This window comes from Equus przewalskii, chromosome 13 (genome assembly GCF_037783145.1).
Source record: "Equus przewalskii isolate Varuska chromosome 13, EquPr2, whole genome shotgun sequence".
NCBI lineage: Eukaryota > Metazoa > Chordata > Mammalia > Perissodactyla > Equidae > Equus > Equus przewalskii.
Genome location: NC_091843.1, coordinates 38386302 through 38399041, shown reverse-complemented (window position 1 = coordinate 38399041; position 12740 = coordinate 38386302). Strand labels below are relative to the sequence as shown.

General features: G+C 38.0%; 1 protein-coding gene across 1 annotated transcript in view; it reads right to left on the bottom strand.

Moving 5' to 3' along the window:
* Positions 1-12740, bottom strand: part of SPOCK1 (SPARC (osteonectin), cwcv and kazal like domains proteoglycan 1) — a 470120-nt gene that overhangs the window by 5775 nt on the left and 451605 nt on the right. The window contains exons 8-9 of the mRNA XM_008513818.2: positions 11671-11892; positions 6478-6540 (exon numbers count right to left, since the gene is read on the bottom strand). Coding sequence (XP_008512040.1) covers positions 6478-6540; positions 11671-11892 — 285 coding nt within the window. The remainder of the gene's footprint in view (positions 1-6477; positions 6541-11670; positions 11893-12740) is intronic.

The following is a 12740-nucleotide window of genomic DNA, read 5'->3' as shown; positions in this document are numbered from 1 at the left end:
ATCTCATATTTGGTCTTCATCTTCTGCTGCTGCCTTCTACTTTTCTCTGTGTTATTGTCTTTTCCAAAGAATCCTGCCTTTTCATGATTTACCCAAAGTAAGACAGCCTTAGCTTTCTCATTTTTACCTGCAGTGATAGTTCAGCTTAATTTGCTCTAGAATATTTGGATATTAACCCCTTATCAGATATATGGTTTCCAAATATTCTTTCCCATTCCATAGGCTTTTTGACTTTGTTGATTGTTTCTTTTGCTGTGCTTTTAAGTTTGATATAGTCTCACTTATTTTTGATTTGTTGCTTGTGCGTTAGGTGTCATATCCAAAAAATCATTGCCAAGGCTTATGTCAAGAAGCCTGTTTCCTATGTTTTCTTCTAGGAATTTTATGGTTTCTAGTCTTACATTTAAGTCTTCAATCCACTTTGAGTTAATTTTTGTGAGCAGTGTGAGATAGGGGTCTAGTTTTATTCTTTTACATGTGAATATCCAGTTTTCACAGTACCATTTTTTCTCCATGGAGTCTTCTTGGCTCCCTTGTCAAACAATAGTTGACCATATATGCATAGGTTTATTTCTGGGCTCTTGATTCTGTTCCATTGGTCTCTCTGTCTTTTTTTATGCCATGACGATACTATTTTGATTATAGCTTTATAATATAGCTTGAAATCAGGAAGTGTGATGCCTCCTGCTTTGTTCTTCTTTCTCAGGATTTCTCTGGCTATTCAGAGTCTTTTCTGGTTCCATATGAATTTTAGGATTGTTTTTTCTACTTCTGTAAAGCCTGCCATTGGAATCTTGATAGGGATTGCATTGAATCTATAGATGGCTTTGGGTAGTATGGACATTTTAACAATATTAAGTCTTCCAGTCCATGAACACAGAATACTTTTCCATCTATTTGTGTCTTCTTTGATTCCTTTCATTAATTCTGGTAATTTTCTGTGTGGAGATCTTTCACCTTCTTGGTTAAATTTATTCCTAGGTATTTTATTGTTTTTAATGCTATCGTAAATGAGATTGTTTTCTTTCTTTTTCAGATAATTTATTGTTAGTGTATAGAAATGCTACTGATTTTTGTATGTTAATTTTGTATCCTGCAACATCACAGAATTCATTTATTATATCTAACAATTTTGGGATGGAGTTTCTAGAATTTTTTACATATAAAATCATGTCATCTGCAAGCAGAGACAATTTACTTCTTCCTTTCCAATTCTGATGCTTTTTATTTCTTTTTCTTGCCTGATTGCTTTGGCCAGGACTTCTAGTACTATGTTGAATAGAAGTGGTGAAAGTGGGCATCCTTGTCTTGTTCCAGATCTTAGAGGAAAAGCTTTCAGCCTTTCACCATTGAGTATGATGTTAGCTGTGGGCTTGTCATTTATGGACTTTATTATGTTGAGGTACATTCCTTCTATAAATAATTTGTTGAAAGTTTTTATCATGAATGGATGTTGAATTTTGTCATATGGTTTTTCTGTGTCCATTGAAATGATCATATGATTTTTATCCTTCATTTTTTAATGTAATGTATCACATTGGTTGATTGGCATATGTTGAACCATACTTACATCCCAGGGATAAATCACACTTGATCATGGTGAATGATTCTTTTAATGTGCTGCTGAATTCATTTTTCTAGTATTTTATTGAGAGTTTTTGCATCTATATTCATCAAGGATATTGGCTTGTAGTTTAGTTTTCTTGTAGTGCCTTTCTGGCTTTGGTAGCAGGTTAATGCTGGTCTCATAAAATGAGTTTGGGAGTGTTCCCGCTCCTTGATTTTTTGAAGAGTTTGAGAAGGATTAGTATTACATTTTCTTTAAATGTTTTGCAAAATTCACCAGTGAAGACATTTGGTATCTGGGCCTGGGCTTTTTTTCATGGAGAGATTTTTGATTACTGATTTAATCTCCTTATTAATAATTGGTCCATTCAGTTTTACTATTTCTTCTGATTCAATAACATTTTTAACACTTGAAAAAATCATATGATTTTTAATCTGTTATATATATTTTTTCTATCCTTTTTATACTTTTAATGAAGTGAATTATTGGTGACACAATTAAAAATGTATCTTTGCTTTCCTGGAATAAATACTACTTGGTCATGATACATTACTAGAATATTACTGACTCAATTTGCTAATCCTTTTGCATCTGTGTTACTAAGGGATAGAGCAATATGCTTTTGTTTCTTCAATTTCTGTATCAAAGCAACTAATTCATAAAATGATTCCAGTACTTTTCTATATTCTATACATTTTATATAATATGAGAATGATCTCTTCCATGAAGGATTCACCATAAAAATATTTTGGGCATGGTGCCTATTTTGGAGGATGAAAGTAGTATTTTGAATTTGATTTAAATTAATTTCATGGTTTTTTAGCTAGTTGGGTCTTCTAGTTCTTTGTGGGCCAAATGTGGTAACTCATATTAGCCATTTCAACTATGTTTTCACAATTGTATCAATTTGTTTATAGCAGTAGTTCTCAAAGTGTGCAGGACCAGCAGCTGCAGCATCACCTGGAAACATCTTAGAAAAGCAAATTCTTGGGCCTGACCCCAGACCTATTGCATCAGAAACTGTGCTCTAAAAAACCCTCCAAGTAATTCTGATACGCACAAAATTTACTATATTCTAATCTGAGGTTACATCCCACTCTTTAATTCATGACAGTACTTGAGCCTTTCGTATTTCCAAAAGTTTGTCTATTTCATGTTTTATGGTTAAAAGTTTGTCTATTTCATGTTTTATGGTTTAGTCTTAATCATTTCAGGTTATGGTGTTCTTATAGCTTTTTGATTTGAAAATTTAATTTTCATAAATGCATTTGAAGCTTTAAGTTTCACTTTTGTTGCTCCCGTCTAACTCTGGTACACAGTGATTTCATTTCCATTAAGTCCTAAATGTTTTGTAGTTTTTGCTTTACTTCATCTTTGACTAATTATTGATAAAATTGCCAAAATGTACAGGGTTTTGATAATCTCATTTTTGACTTCTACTTTCATTCTGTTGTAGTGAGTGAATTTGATCTGTGATAGTTTTTTTGAGACTTGAGTTTTCTTTTGTGGCATAATCCATGGCAAAATATTTCATTTGTGTTTTTGAAAAGTTTATATTCTAATATATTCTATGCTTATTTAAAGGAATACATGTATATGAATGCTAATAAATCATGTTATTCAATTCTATATATTTTTTGTCTACTTGAACTGTAAGTTTCATGAAGAGGTATATTAAAGTCTCTGATAATGATTGCAGCTGTGACAATTCCTCCTTGTAATTCTATTATGTTTTAAAGTTATGGGTATACCAATTGATGACATAATATGGTAAAGGGAACATTTCAGCAAGACAATATTCTAGCTTTGTTTTTAGAATTCAAAACAAAGTACTTGCTTTTGTCAGATTTTACTATCTTTTAATTTCAACTTTCTGTAGAATTGTTTTATGTGCAACTCTCTTTAAAAATACCAGTTGATAGTCTCTGCCTCATGATAAATGAGTTTGGCCCATTCACATTTATTGTGATTACAGATATGCTTGCTCTTATTCCTACCACTATATTTTGTGCTTCCTATTTTTCATTTCACCCCTTTCATTGAAATGATCAAGTTTTCTTTATTCCATATTTTTCTTCTATAGATTTAAAAACCATACATGCTAATATTCTTATTTTTACCCTTAAATTTTCCACAGAGAAGCATGTTTTTTCCTAATAAGATCTAAAGTTAATGTATGTTTTCTTTTCTCCCTGAATAAACCAGAAACTTAACATGTTTCTACCACCTTTTTCCCACTGCCCCCAACAGTCTGAAATTTTAATTTTAGCTTGCTGTCAAAACATCTTTCTAGGTCATATTTAGATTTAGCAGCATATCTTGTTTGTCTTCTGTAGAGTAAATTCTTTAGTGATACATTAGTGAGTCTGGTTAGTAAACTCACTGAATCTATGATCACACTTGAATGATCATTGGGAAAAGTTTCACATTCTACATTCAAAGTTATTTCCTCTTGGCACTTTGAAGATATCTATTCAGACCCTAGATTTAAGCCCAGATTCAGCTGATTCTAGGAACTACTCTTAAACACTCTTCTCACCAGGCTATTCCAGGATGACCAGGCTCTCAGAGATCAAATCAGATCATAGCTAGGAAGGAAGAGAAAAAGTAAATGCTCTCAAGAACCCAAAGGCAGAGAAGTTTGTGGACAAGTAGAGAGCTGGGGAAATGCTCCTCTTCCTCCTTCAGCTGCAGCTGGAAAACAATAGCACTTAATAAACCAAAAAAGAAAAAAAATGCATATTAGGCTGAGCCCCAGGTTGGTAAGAAGCAAGTGCTGCTCTAAATCTACAATGAAATAAGATTACCACTTTTTCTAAGTAGGCAGTTATTATAACTGATTATAACTTGTTGCTTGTTTTATTTATTTATTTATTTATTTATTTTGAATCTGAATGTCCCTGAATATACATTTATTATATTAGGAGATTTCCCCACAAGAAAAATGATTTTTAAGCAGATAAATGGCATTTTTATGAGTCAGCTAGAGTAATCTCTATATGTGGGGAGTTGAGATAAAGTAAGCTTTAAAACTAGGTGGCAGGGCTGGCCCCGTGGCCGAGTGGTTAAGTTCGTGCGCTCCGCTGCAGGCAGCCCAGTGTTTCGTTGGTTCGAATCCTGGGTGCAGACATGGCACTGCTCATCAAACCATGCTGAAGCAGTGTACCACATGCCACAACTAGAAGGACCCACAATGAAGAATATACAACTATGTACCGGGGGGCTTGGGGAGAAAAAGGAAAAAATAAAATCTTTAATAAAAAAAAAAACTAGGTAGAATTCATGGTAGGACAAAGGTAGGCATTTCATTCATGTGAGCTGGGGAAAATGGAAAAGGAACATTCTATCTCACACCACAGTAGAAGTATATCAGTAGCAGTAAGAAGATATCCATACCCATTGAAAGTAAATGTTTTAAAATAGCATTATATTAGTTCTATAACTACCTGTGGATCTTAGGCACATCACTCAAATCCAAAATAACCTCCCATGTGGAGGAATCAGATCACTAAACATAAGTCCTTGCCCTGGAGAAAACCTATGGAAAACCTAGGGAGGAGGAATCCAGCCACTCTGCCTTCATATCAGGAAGATTTCTTACATGGGAGAAGAACCGAGGCCTAGACAGGTCAAAATCACAACTTTGGAGTTCTTTCTGAGTTGAACAGGGTGTATTTGCAGTGGAAAGTCTGAGGCAAGCCACTAAGATAAGACATTTTCAACAGTAGAAAAAAGGAGTATTCACTATGAGGTGACCCAAAAACCAGAAGAGAACTTGCCAGAGTTCACAGACCACCTACATTTGACAATCTGCATAAAACTTGCCCATTTTATTCAAGTAAAGAGATAAACTTCTGAAATGGCAGGCTGCTTAGGGAATGCACCTGCTTCTGACTACGTAACAAGAATAATTCTAAATTATTGTGTTGCAGCTGTCAGCTCTCTTTTTTTGTGTGTGCTAAGCAAGATTCACCCTGAGCTAACATCTGTGCCAATCTTCCTCTATTTTTTAGTATGTGGGCCACCAGCACAGCATGGCTACTAACAGAGCGGTGTAGGTCCACACACAGGAACCAAACCCAGGTCGCCAAAGTGGAGTGCACCGAACTTAACCACTGGGCCACTGGGGCTGGCCCATCAGCTCTCTTTTTAAAAAGCAAGGAAAGCAATGCAGACTCCTTTCTTCATCAAACAAATAAGGTTTACCAGCGTCTCAGGGACAGGCTTATCTGAATGCCACAACGACCCCTGAGTGCTGGAGAAATGAGGGCAAGGAGCTAAAAGGGAAGTGGAAACACACACACACAACCCACGTGCTTCCGCCTTAAGAGGAGAAACATGCAGTGTCTAAACAGGTTCACGCCTCCTTCTAGGGATTACACACATGAGACAGAAATACACTTAAGCACACTCAAGTCCTTGAATCCTATCTGATAAATTTATAAGGGAGTACAGCTCATCTTTCTCTTTGAATGGACAACATGATCTGGGGAATACAGGAAATTCTATAATTTATAGACCTTGTAATTTTAGAGTTGGAAGGAACACTTGAGAGCTCCATTCAATGGCTGTAGTGGAAAGAAGAAAAAGCCAAGGTTCATTGGAGCCAAGGTCAGGGAGGAGTCAACCATAGAGATGGTGCTAGATTCTAGTCCTGGGCTGACTTTTGACCTCTCCTCTTGCTGATGGAGCATGCAGCAGCTCTCAACCAGCTAAACGATCTTCAGATTATGTCCAGCTGACTGTGGCATATTACCAGCTGCCTGGAAGAGCCCTGTCTGGGGTAAAACAAGGCATTTATTTCACAAAACACTGAGCCCTAATTGAATAACCATTGCTGTACTTAATATTACAAGAGACATGGATGGTTTAATTAGTTGTTTAAACGAGTGGCAAGAAATTGTACTTACCCAACAGGCTTTTCCCCTTGCTGAGCTTCTGAATCCTGTTCATTTCATTCTGGCAAGGGAGACCTGAAAAATAATTTATGAAAGGCAGTTTCCAGATGGTGCGGGATATAATCTCTAATGATTAGCTTCATTCTTGACGTGAAATGTAGACAATGACACACCTGGGAGTGGAATTACTCCATATGCTGTTACTATGCAGCAAAACAAATTCAGGCCATTAGTGTTACTAATTTTAAAAAAGAAATTGTACCATGATGTCCTTAAAATAGTATTTGGGGGCTACTTGCATTATATACGAATTTTTCTTCCCACCACCAACTCAAGCAAATACCAGATGTCTAATAGGTGATTTGCGAATAGACTTTTTCCTTTATATAAGTAAATACTCAGCTAAGATTTCTATGAGCTGAGAATGGGAACCAAAGCTTACTAGTGTATAAGTGTTCTGAATCTGCAGACCAACTAACCAGAGGGAAGGTGACAAATACTTAATCTACTCCAGGTCTTGCTGCGGACACAAAGAGGATTTAGAACGGCTACTTCAGACCTCATGGCTCACTACCCAGGAAAGAAAAACCCGGGCCCCAAGGAACAACTATGAAGATATACAGGAGATCTAGAGAGCGAGACCTTAACTCTTGGCTCTGCCACCTCATAGCTGAGTACTTTGGGCAAGTCTCTTATCTCTCCCAGACTCTGAGTCTTCAATTATAAAACACATGGTATCATGGACAAGCACAAAACTGTCAGCTCTCAAGTGAAGGACTGATACCGTGGAGCCACATGGTGAAGTAGGGCATATCAAAGCGTGCGGTACTCATTTACCTCCAGAGAGAAGAACTTACTTCCATTCCAAGCAAAAAGGTGACCTCCCTAGTTCTTGAGTCTTACCATGACTGCCCTGCAGATCCCGTGGCTCTGGGAGGCTCTGCTATTTGCTCCTGGTCTTCTAGGCATGGAGAGAGGGCTCTGATTCTCAGAGCACTTATACTATCTCTGTACATGCAAGTGTGGGGCCTGTAGAAAGTAGCTGAGCACCTATTTACAGTGATTATTCTGTGGATTTCACAATGCCACCTGGTCTTGCCGCTTGTTCCTTGAGAGAAACTGGCTGTAAAGTACATTTTGTTGACTTCTGGATCTAGGATGATTTCAGAGTACAAGAGAAAGACACCAACTGAAGACAGGAAATGAATTCCATCGTTGACGGTTAAAGGTAGCATTTACTATGACAAATAATAAACATTTATTGAATTCTTAGAATGTACCAGACGATATTCTAGAACTTTACATCTTAATAACACCGTATAAAGTAAGTACCAATATTATTCCTATTTTGAAAATGGACATGTTCATCTTTGCATCTCTGCAGAAATGTAGAGAAGAAACTGCAGGCATTTAGAAAACTGCTCCTGAAGAGAAGGAAAGTTACAATCATTCCTATCAACACTGTGTCAGACAGTTTCCTGTGAAACAAGTTTCGAATTGTAAGACCCCTCCCTCAAATTCTCCTACAGTAATTTTAAGAACTCTATTTATTGAAAGATAAGGAAAAATGATCAGACTGAGACCTACTAATAGCAAGCAAAACAGAGGAAAGAACAAGACAAAACTCCAGAGGAAGAATGAAAGAAACGAAGGCAGTATCTGAAGCGACAACACTGAGAGGAAACGTCCTTGTTACTGATGCTCCTGAGAAGAGACCACGCAAACCCGACAGAACATAACGTATCTCAAGAAAAAGGGATACAGACTGAGCAAAACCAAGGCATGTCCCAGGACATTCGTGTTCCTACGAGGTAAAGAATCCTTCTGGCTTCCAGACAAAATGATTACATCACCAATAAAATGGGGGAAAAAATGAGAATAGGTTCACATTATTCTGTAGTTTTACCCAGTGCTGAGAATAATGTTTTAAAATGATAAAGCGAAAATAACCTGTGACTCCAGGAAGTTTATACTTAGCATTTTGGGTTTTGGATAAAGAAGATAGAAATATTTGCAAATATTCAAGGACTGATCCAAAGAATAGAATTCCCATGAGAACTTTTGAAAAGACGTCTAAAACTCAAACTGAGCAATAAAACTAAAGAATAATATCAAAACCAGTCAGCAAGTAAACCATCTCAAAAGTTTAAAGGTGATCTCTCAAAATTTCTTGGCCAAAAAGATACTCAGAACCCTAATTGTAGAATATCTACAAATTAACTATAATAAAAATACCAGATGGTGATGCCTATGGTCTACAGCCAAAGGAGTGGCTTGGAAAAATTTTAGCCTCAAGTGCACATCTTAATCAGCAGGAAATAATAACGAAACGTGGAAGTGAAATAGAAATCCCAGAACTGGTTCCAGGTCAGGGAGGGAGCTGGTGGGAATTTATTAAATGAGGAAACACGCAAAATGAGACACAAACAAAAAACAGAACTACAACAAATTTCTTTGCTCACCTTCTCCTGGATGCCATGCCGTGCCATAGGTGGGGCTCCTGGCTTCCCTCAGTAGTTGCCGAAAGGGCAGCCTATCCGGAGACGCCCCCTGTGGCCAGGTGACCAGCTGTGTCTGCTGGGTAAGGCAGTAACCTCCCTCAGGGGGCCCTGGCACTACACCCCCAGGGGAAGCAGTAAGCATTGGCCCTGAGGCTTTGTTTCACTCAGGTGAAACCTGAACCCTGGCTCAAGTCACATGATTTTCTATGAACTCAGGCCAAATGCTATGTCATTAAGCTTAAAACTGAACCACTCCAAGAATTTCTCTTGAAGTAAAAAACATGGCTATTATTTAACATCCATTTGGAGGTGCTACCTGATGTGATTAGAAGAGAGAAAGAAATGGGGTATAAGAATGGAAAAGGAAAAAATTATCACTATCTGCAGATGATATGATTGCACACCTGGAAAATCCAAGGAAACCAACCAGAATAACTATTATAAACAAAATGAGAATTTAGTAAGTGGCTGAGAATAAAATTAATATTGAAACAAGCACCAGTGAGGAAATATAATGGGAAAAAAAACCCGACTTCGTTTACAGTGGTAACAACAATAAAGACAAGGGAACTATAACATCTGTGAGAACAAAACTTCTAAGTCCACTGGTTAACAGGCAGATCCTGTTCTAGGATAAAAGGATTCAATGTTACAGAGCTGTCAATTCTCTCTGGATTAATCTAATTTGGCCTGATTTTAAAATAACACCAACAAGAAATTTTTTAATTGAATAAACTGATTCTAAAATTCAAGGAGTTAAAACATATGAGAATAATTCTGATAAAAGATTAATGGCAGGAGAGGGTGGCCTCACTAGATATTAAAACATATGGTAAAACAACTATGATTTAAACAGTTTATAACTGATTTATGAATAGTTCGATAATAGGATGGAGTACCCAGGAATAGACAGATATACACATCGCATATAGGGATTTCATATATAATAGAGAAAGCTGGGTTAGTCAATAAATTACAGAAGGGCAACGGGATAACCATCTCTAGGGGTGGGGGAGGTGGCTGGAACCCTACCTGACCATACACCAAAGAAATCTAAAGTGATACAAGGTTTAAATAAACAAACAAACTGGAAAGGTACTCAACAAAACAGAGAATTGCTTTACTGTCTTGCAGTGGGAAACACCTTTCTAAGGCTAATGAAAGCTTTATGGCTTCTCAGAAGCCATAAAATAAAAGATGTAGAAATTTGACTATCTTAAAATTTAAATTTTCTTCCTAGCAAAAATGCACTAAGTCAAAGTTGGGAAAAAAATATTTGCAATACATCTGACCGGAGCAGTTCTAATGTCCATACTATAGAGAGAGTTCCTACTGAAAACAAAAAACACAAGAGCCTAATTGAGAAAAAGTATACAAAAAACATAGACATTTCAAGGAAAAAGAAACTCAAGAGTGTCTCAAACATAAAGATGCTCAACTTAAGTCATAATAAGAGAAATGAAGCCTATAAGGAAATATAATTTCTTGTCCCTCAGTTTGGCAATGATCATGAAGATTGGCAACACCTGGAGAACTAGATGTTCTTGGATATTTGTGGTGAGAGTTAAAAATTGGTACAACCTCTTTGGAGGGAACATTGGAAATATTGTTCAAATTTAAAAAGGCACATGCCCTTTTCATCAGTGAGTCTGCTTTTTGTGCTGTATCTTATAATCCTATAAACACACACACACTTACTTTTCACTGAGCAGCCATGTGTAAGGCCAGTATGTTCTGCTGTGTGTGTGTATTAGGCCTCTCTACGCATACACACACACACACACACACACGCAATCTAAATACTTTAGTATTAATACCCATCTTCCTTTCCTGTGGGTGGGGTGGATTCTGATAGCCATGCTGTAGTATGCTATCCTGGATACCTGACCCAAGCTGGACCAGATTTTTCTGGGTCTTGGGACTGGAATTCAGACACAAACCAGTGTCTGCTGGTCCCATGAGCTGTGAACCACCACACTTGGGCACAAAGCCTGGGAAGCTGAGACAGAGGGAATAAAGCCAGACCATGAGGCCCCTCAGGGAGCCTCGGAGCTCCTGCCCCTGGATCCCTGAGTCTTCCTGTGCCTAGTCTGAGCCCCTGCAGGCTGACTCTCCTGGGAGACTTTGCATTGCATGAGATACTCCAGTATTCTTTCTGTATGCTCCTCAAATCCTGTCTCTTTCTTAGGTTAGCTGGAGTTTATTTATAACCAAAATATCCTTGTCTAAGGCACTCAGTATAAATCCACATTTACCCTAGAGAAGCTGACAAGTGGCTTTCTCAAAGGGGCACATGGAGAATTCACGTGACAATGGGAATTACCATACTCTTCTATTTGTACAGTATTTCTCACATTAAGAATCTCACAGTGACCTTGGGAATTATGTAGCAAAGGTTTCTACACTAATTTTACAGACAAAAAAGCTGAGGTACAACATGGTTAAGAGATTTTCCCAAAAGGAGGACTGAACAGACGCCTTGATTACTCTCTTGGGTTTTCTAATATCCCATGCTAAAAGTAAAAACAAATTAGGAGAAAAGAGCCTTTGGACCTGTCATTAGATGGGAGGAAAGCTGCATTCTCTAGCTGTGTCTTTCTGCCTGCTGATCTCTACCTGCCTCCCGATACGTGACATGTGCTCCTTCCCTGTCCAGCACAGCTGCCCTGGCCTCTGGACCCCACCTGCCTCCTTCCTGCCTTACCTCCAGGCTTCTGGAAGCAATAGCACCACTCGTTGTTAGAGAGCTTGCCATCCTTGAAGGAGTCACAAGAGTTGAAGAGAGGCTTGATACAGGGCTCGTATTTATCCAGGTAGATGGCATTGATCTCTGAGTGGTCAAGCAGGAGATCATAGTTCATGTCCAACTTGTTGAACATCCAACCCAGGGAGTCCTTGCAGATGGGCAGGATGCTGGTGTCAAACCCTGCGGAGTAAAGGGCACATCTCAGCTACCACCAAGAAGACAGATCTTCCCTCTACAAGAAAAGGCCCGGACCCACCCCACCACCTCCTCCTCTGAGGCTATTTCCCTTCAGGGGTATGGTCTCAGCAGCACTCTGCTAAAATATATGGTGGTTGTTGGTTTTTAAATGAAACAATTTAAAATGCACTAAAACAGAAGTCAGTGTTTGAGGAAAATATGTTCTAAAGGGAACAAATCCCCAGTGCTAATTTATCTGTGATATAAATACGGGTTTTCATTTACTAGACTTGCTTAAAACAGGATATGCCCGAAAGGAAGATCACGAACATGGTGAGTAAGAGGACTAACTGATATACTGCAAACTATGTTTTTATAGTCAGGAAAAAAAATCTGAAAAACCAAAACAAAAGAAACTACTGTCGAAAGGATGGCAGTGAAATGAAACTGTGGCACAATCCAGAAGCACTGATTACGTCCCAAAGGACTGCAGAATCCAAGCAGTCTGAGCATTAACGGGAAAGCAAGCCGGGTACTCACCTCCATTCCCACTCTTATTTTCTGCAGCCCCCTCAAGAGATACATGATATGGAATCCAAATTGACTCAGACAATAATTGCTTTCTTATTTCCCTGGGGGAAGAGGGGTAGCTTTCTTAAAGAATTATTTGTTTCCACAATGGAAACTGTATGCACTTGAATAATAATACTTTGCTTAACACTCGGGATATTGAGTTTACAGTAGACAAACCCCAGCGAAGGCATGCCCCAAATCTAAAACTGGCCTTTCTTTCAGAATCAAAAGTAGCAGGCAATTTCGAGTTATTCCATAAGGTAGATTTCTAGGACTGG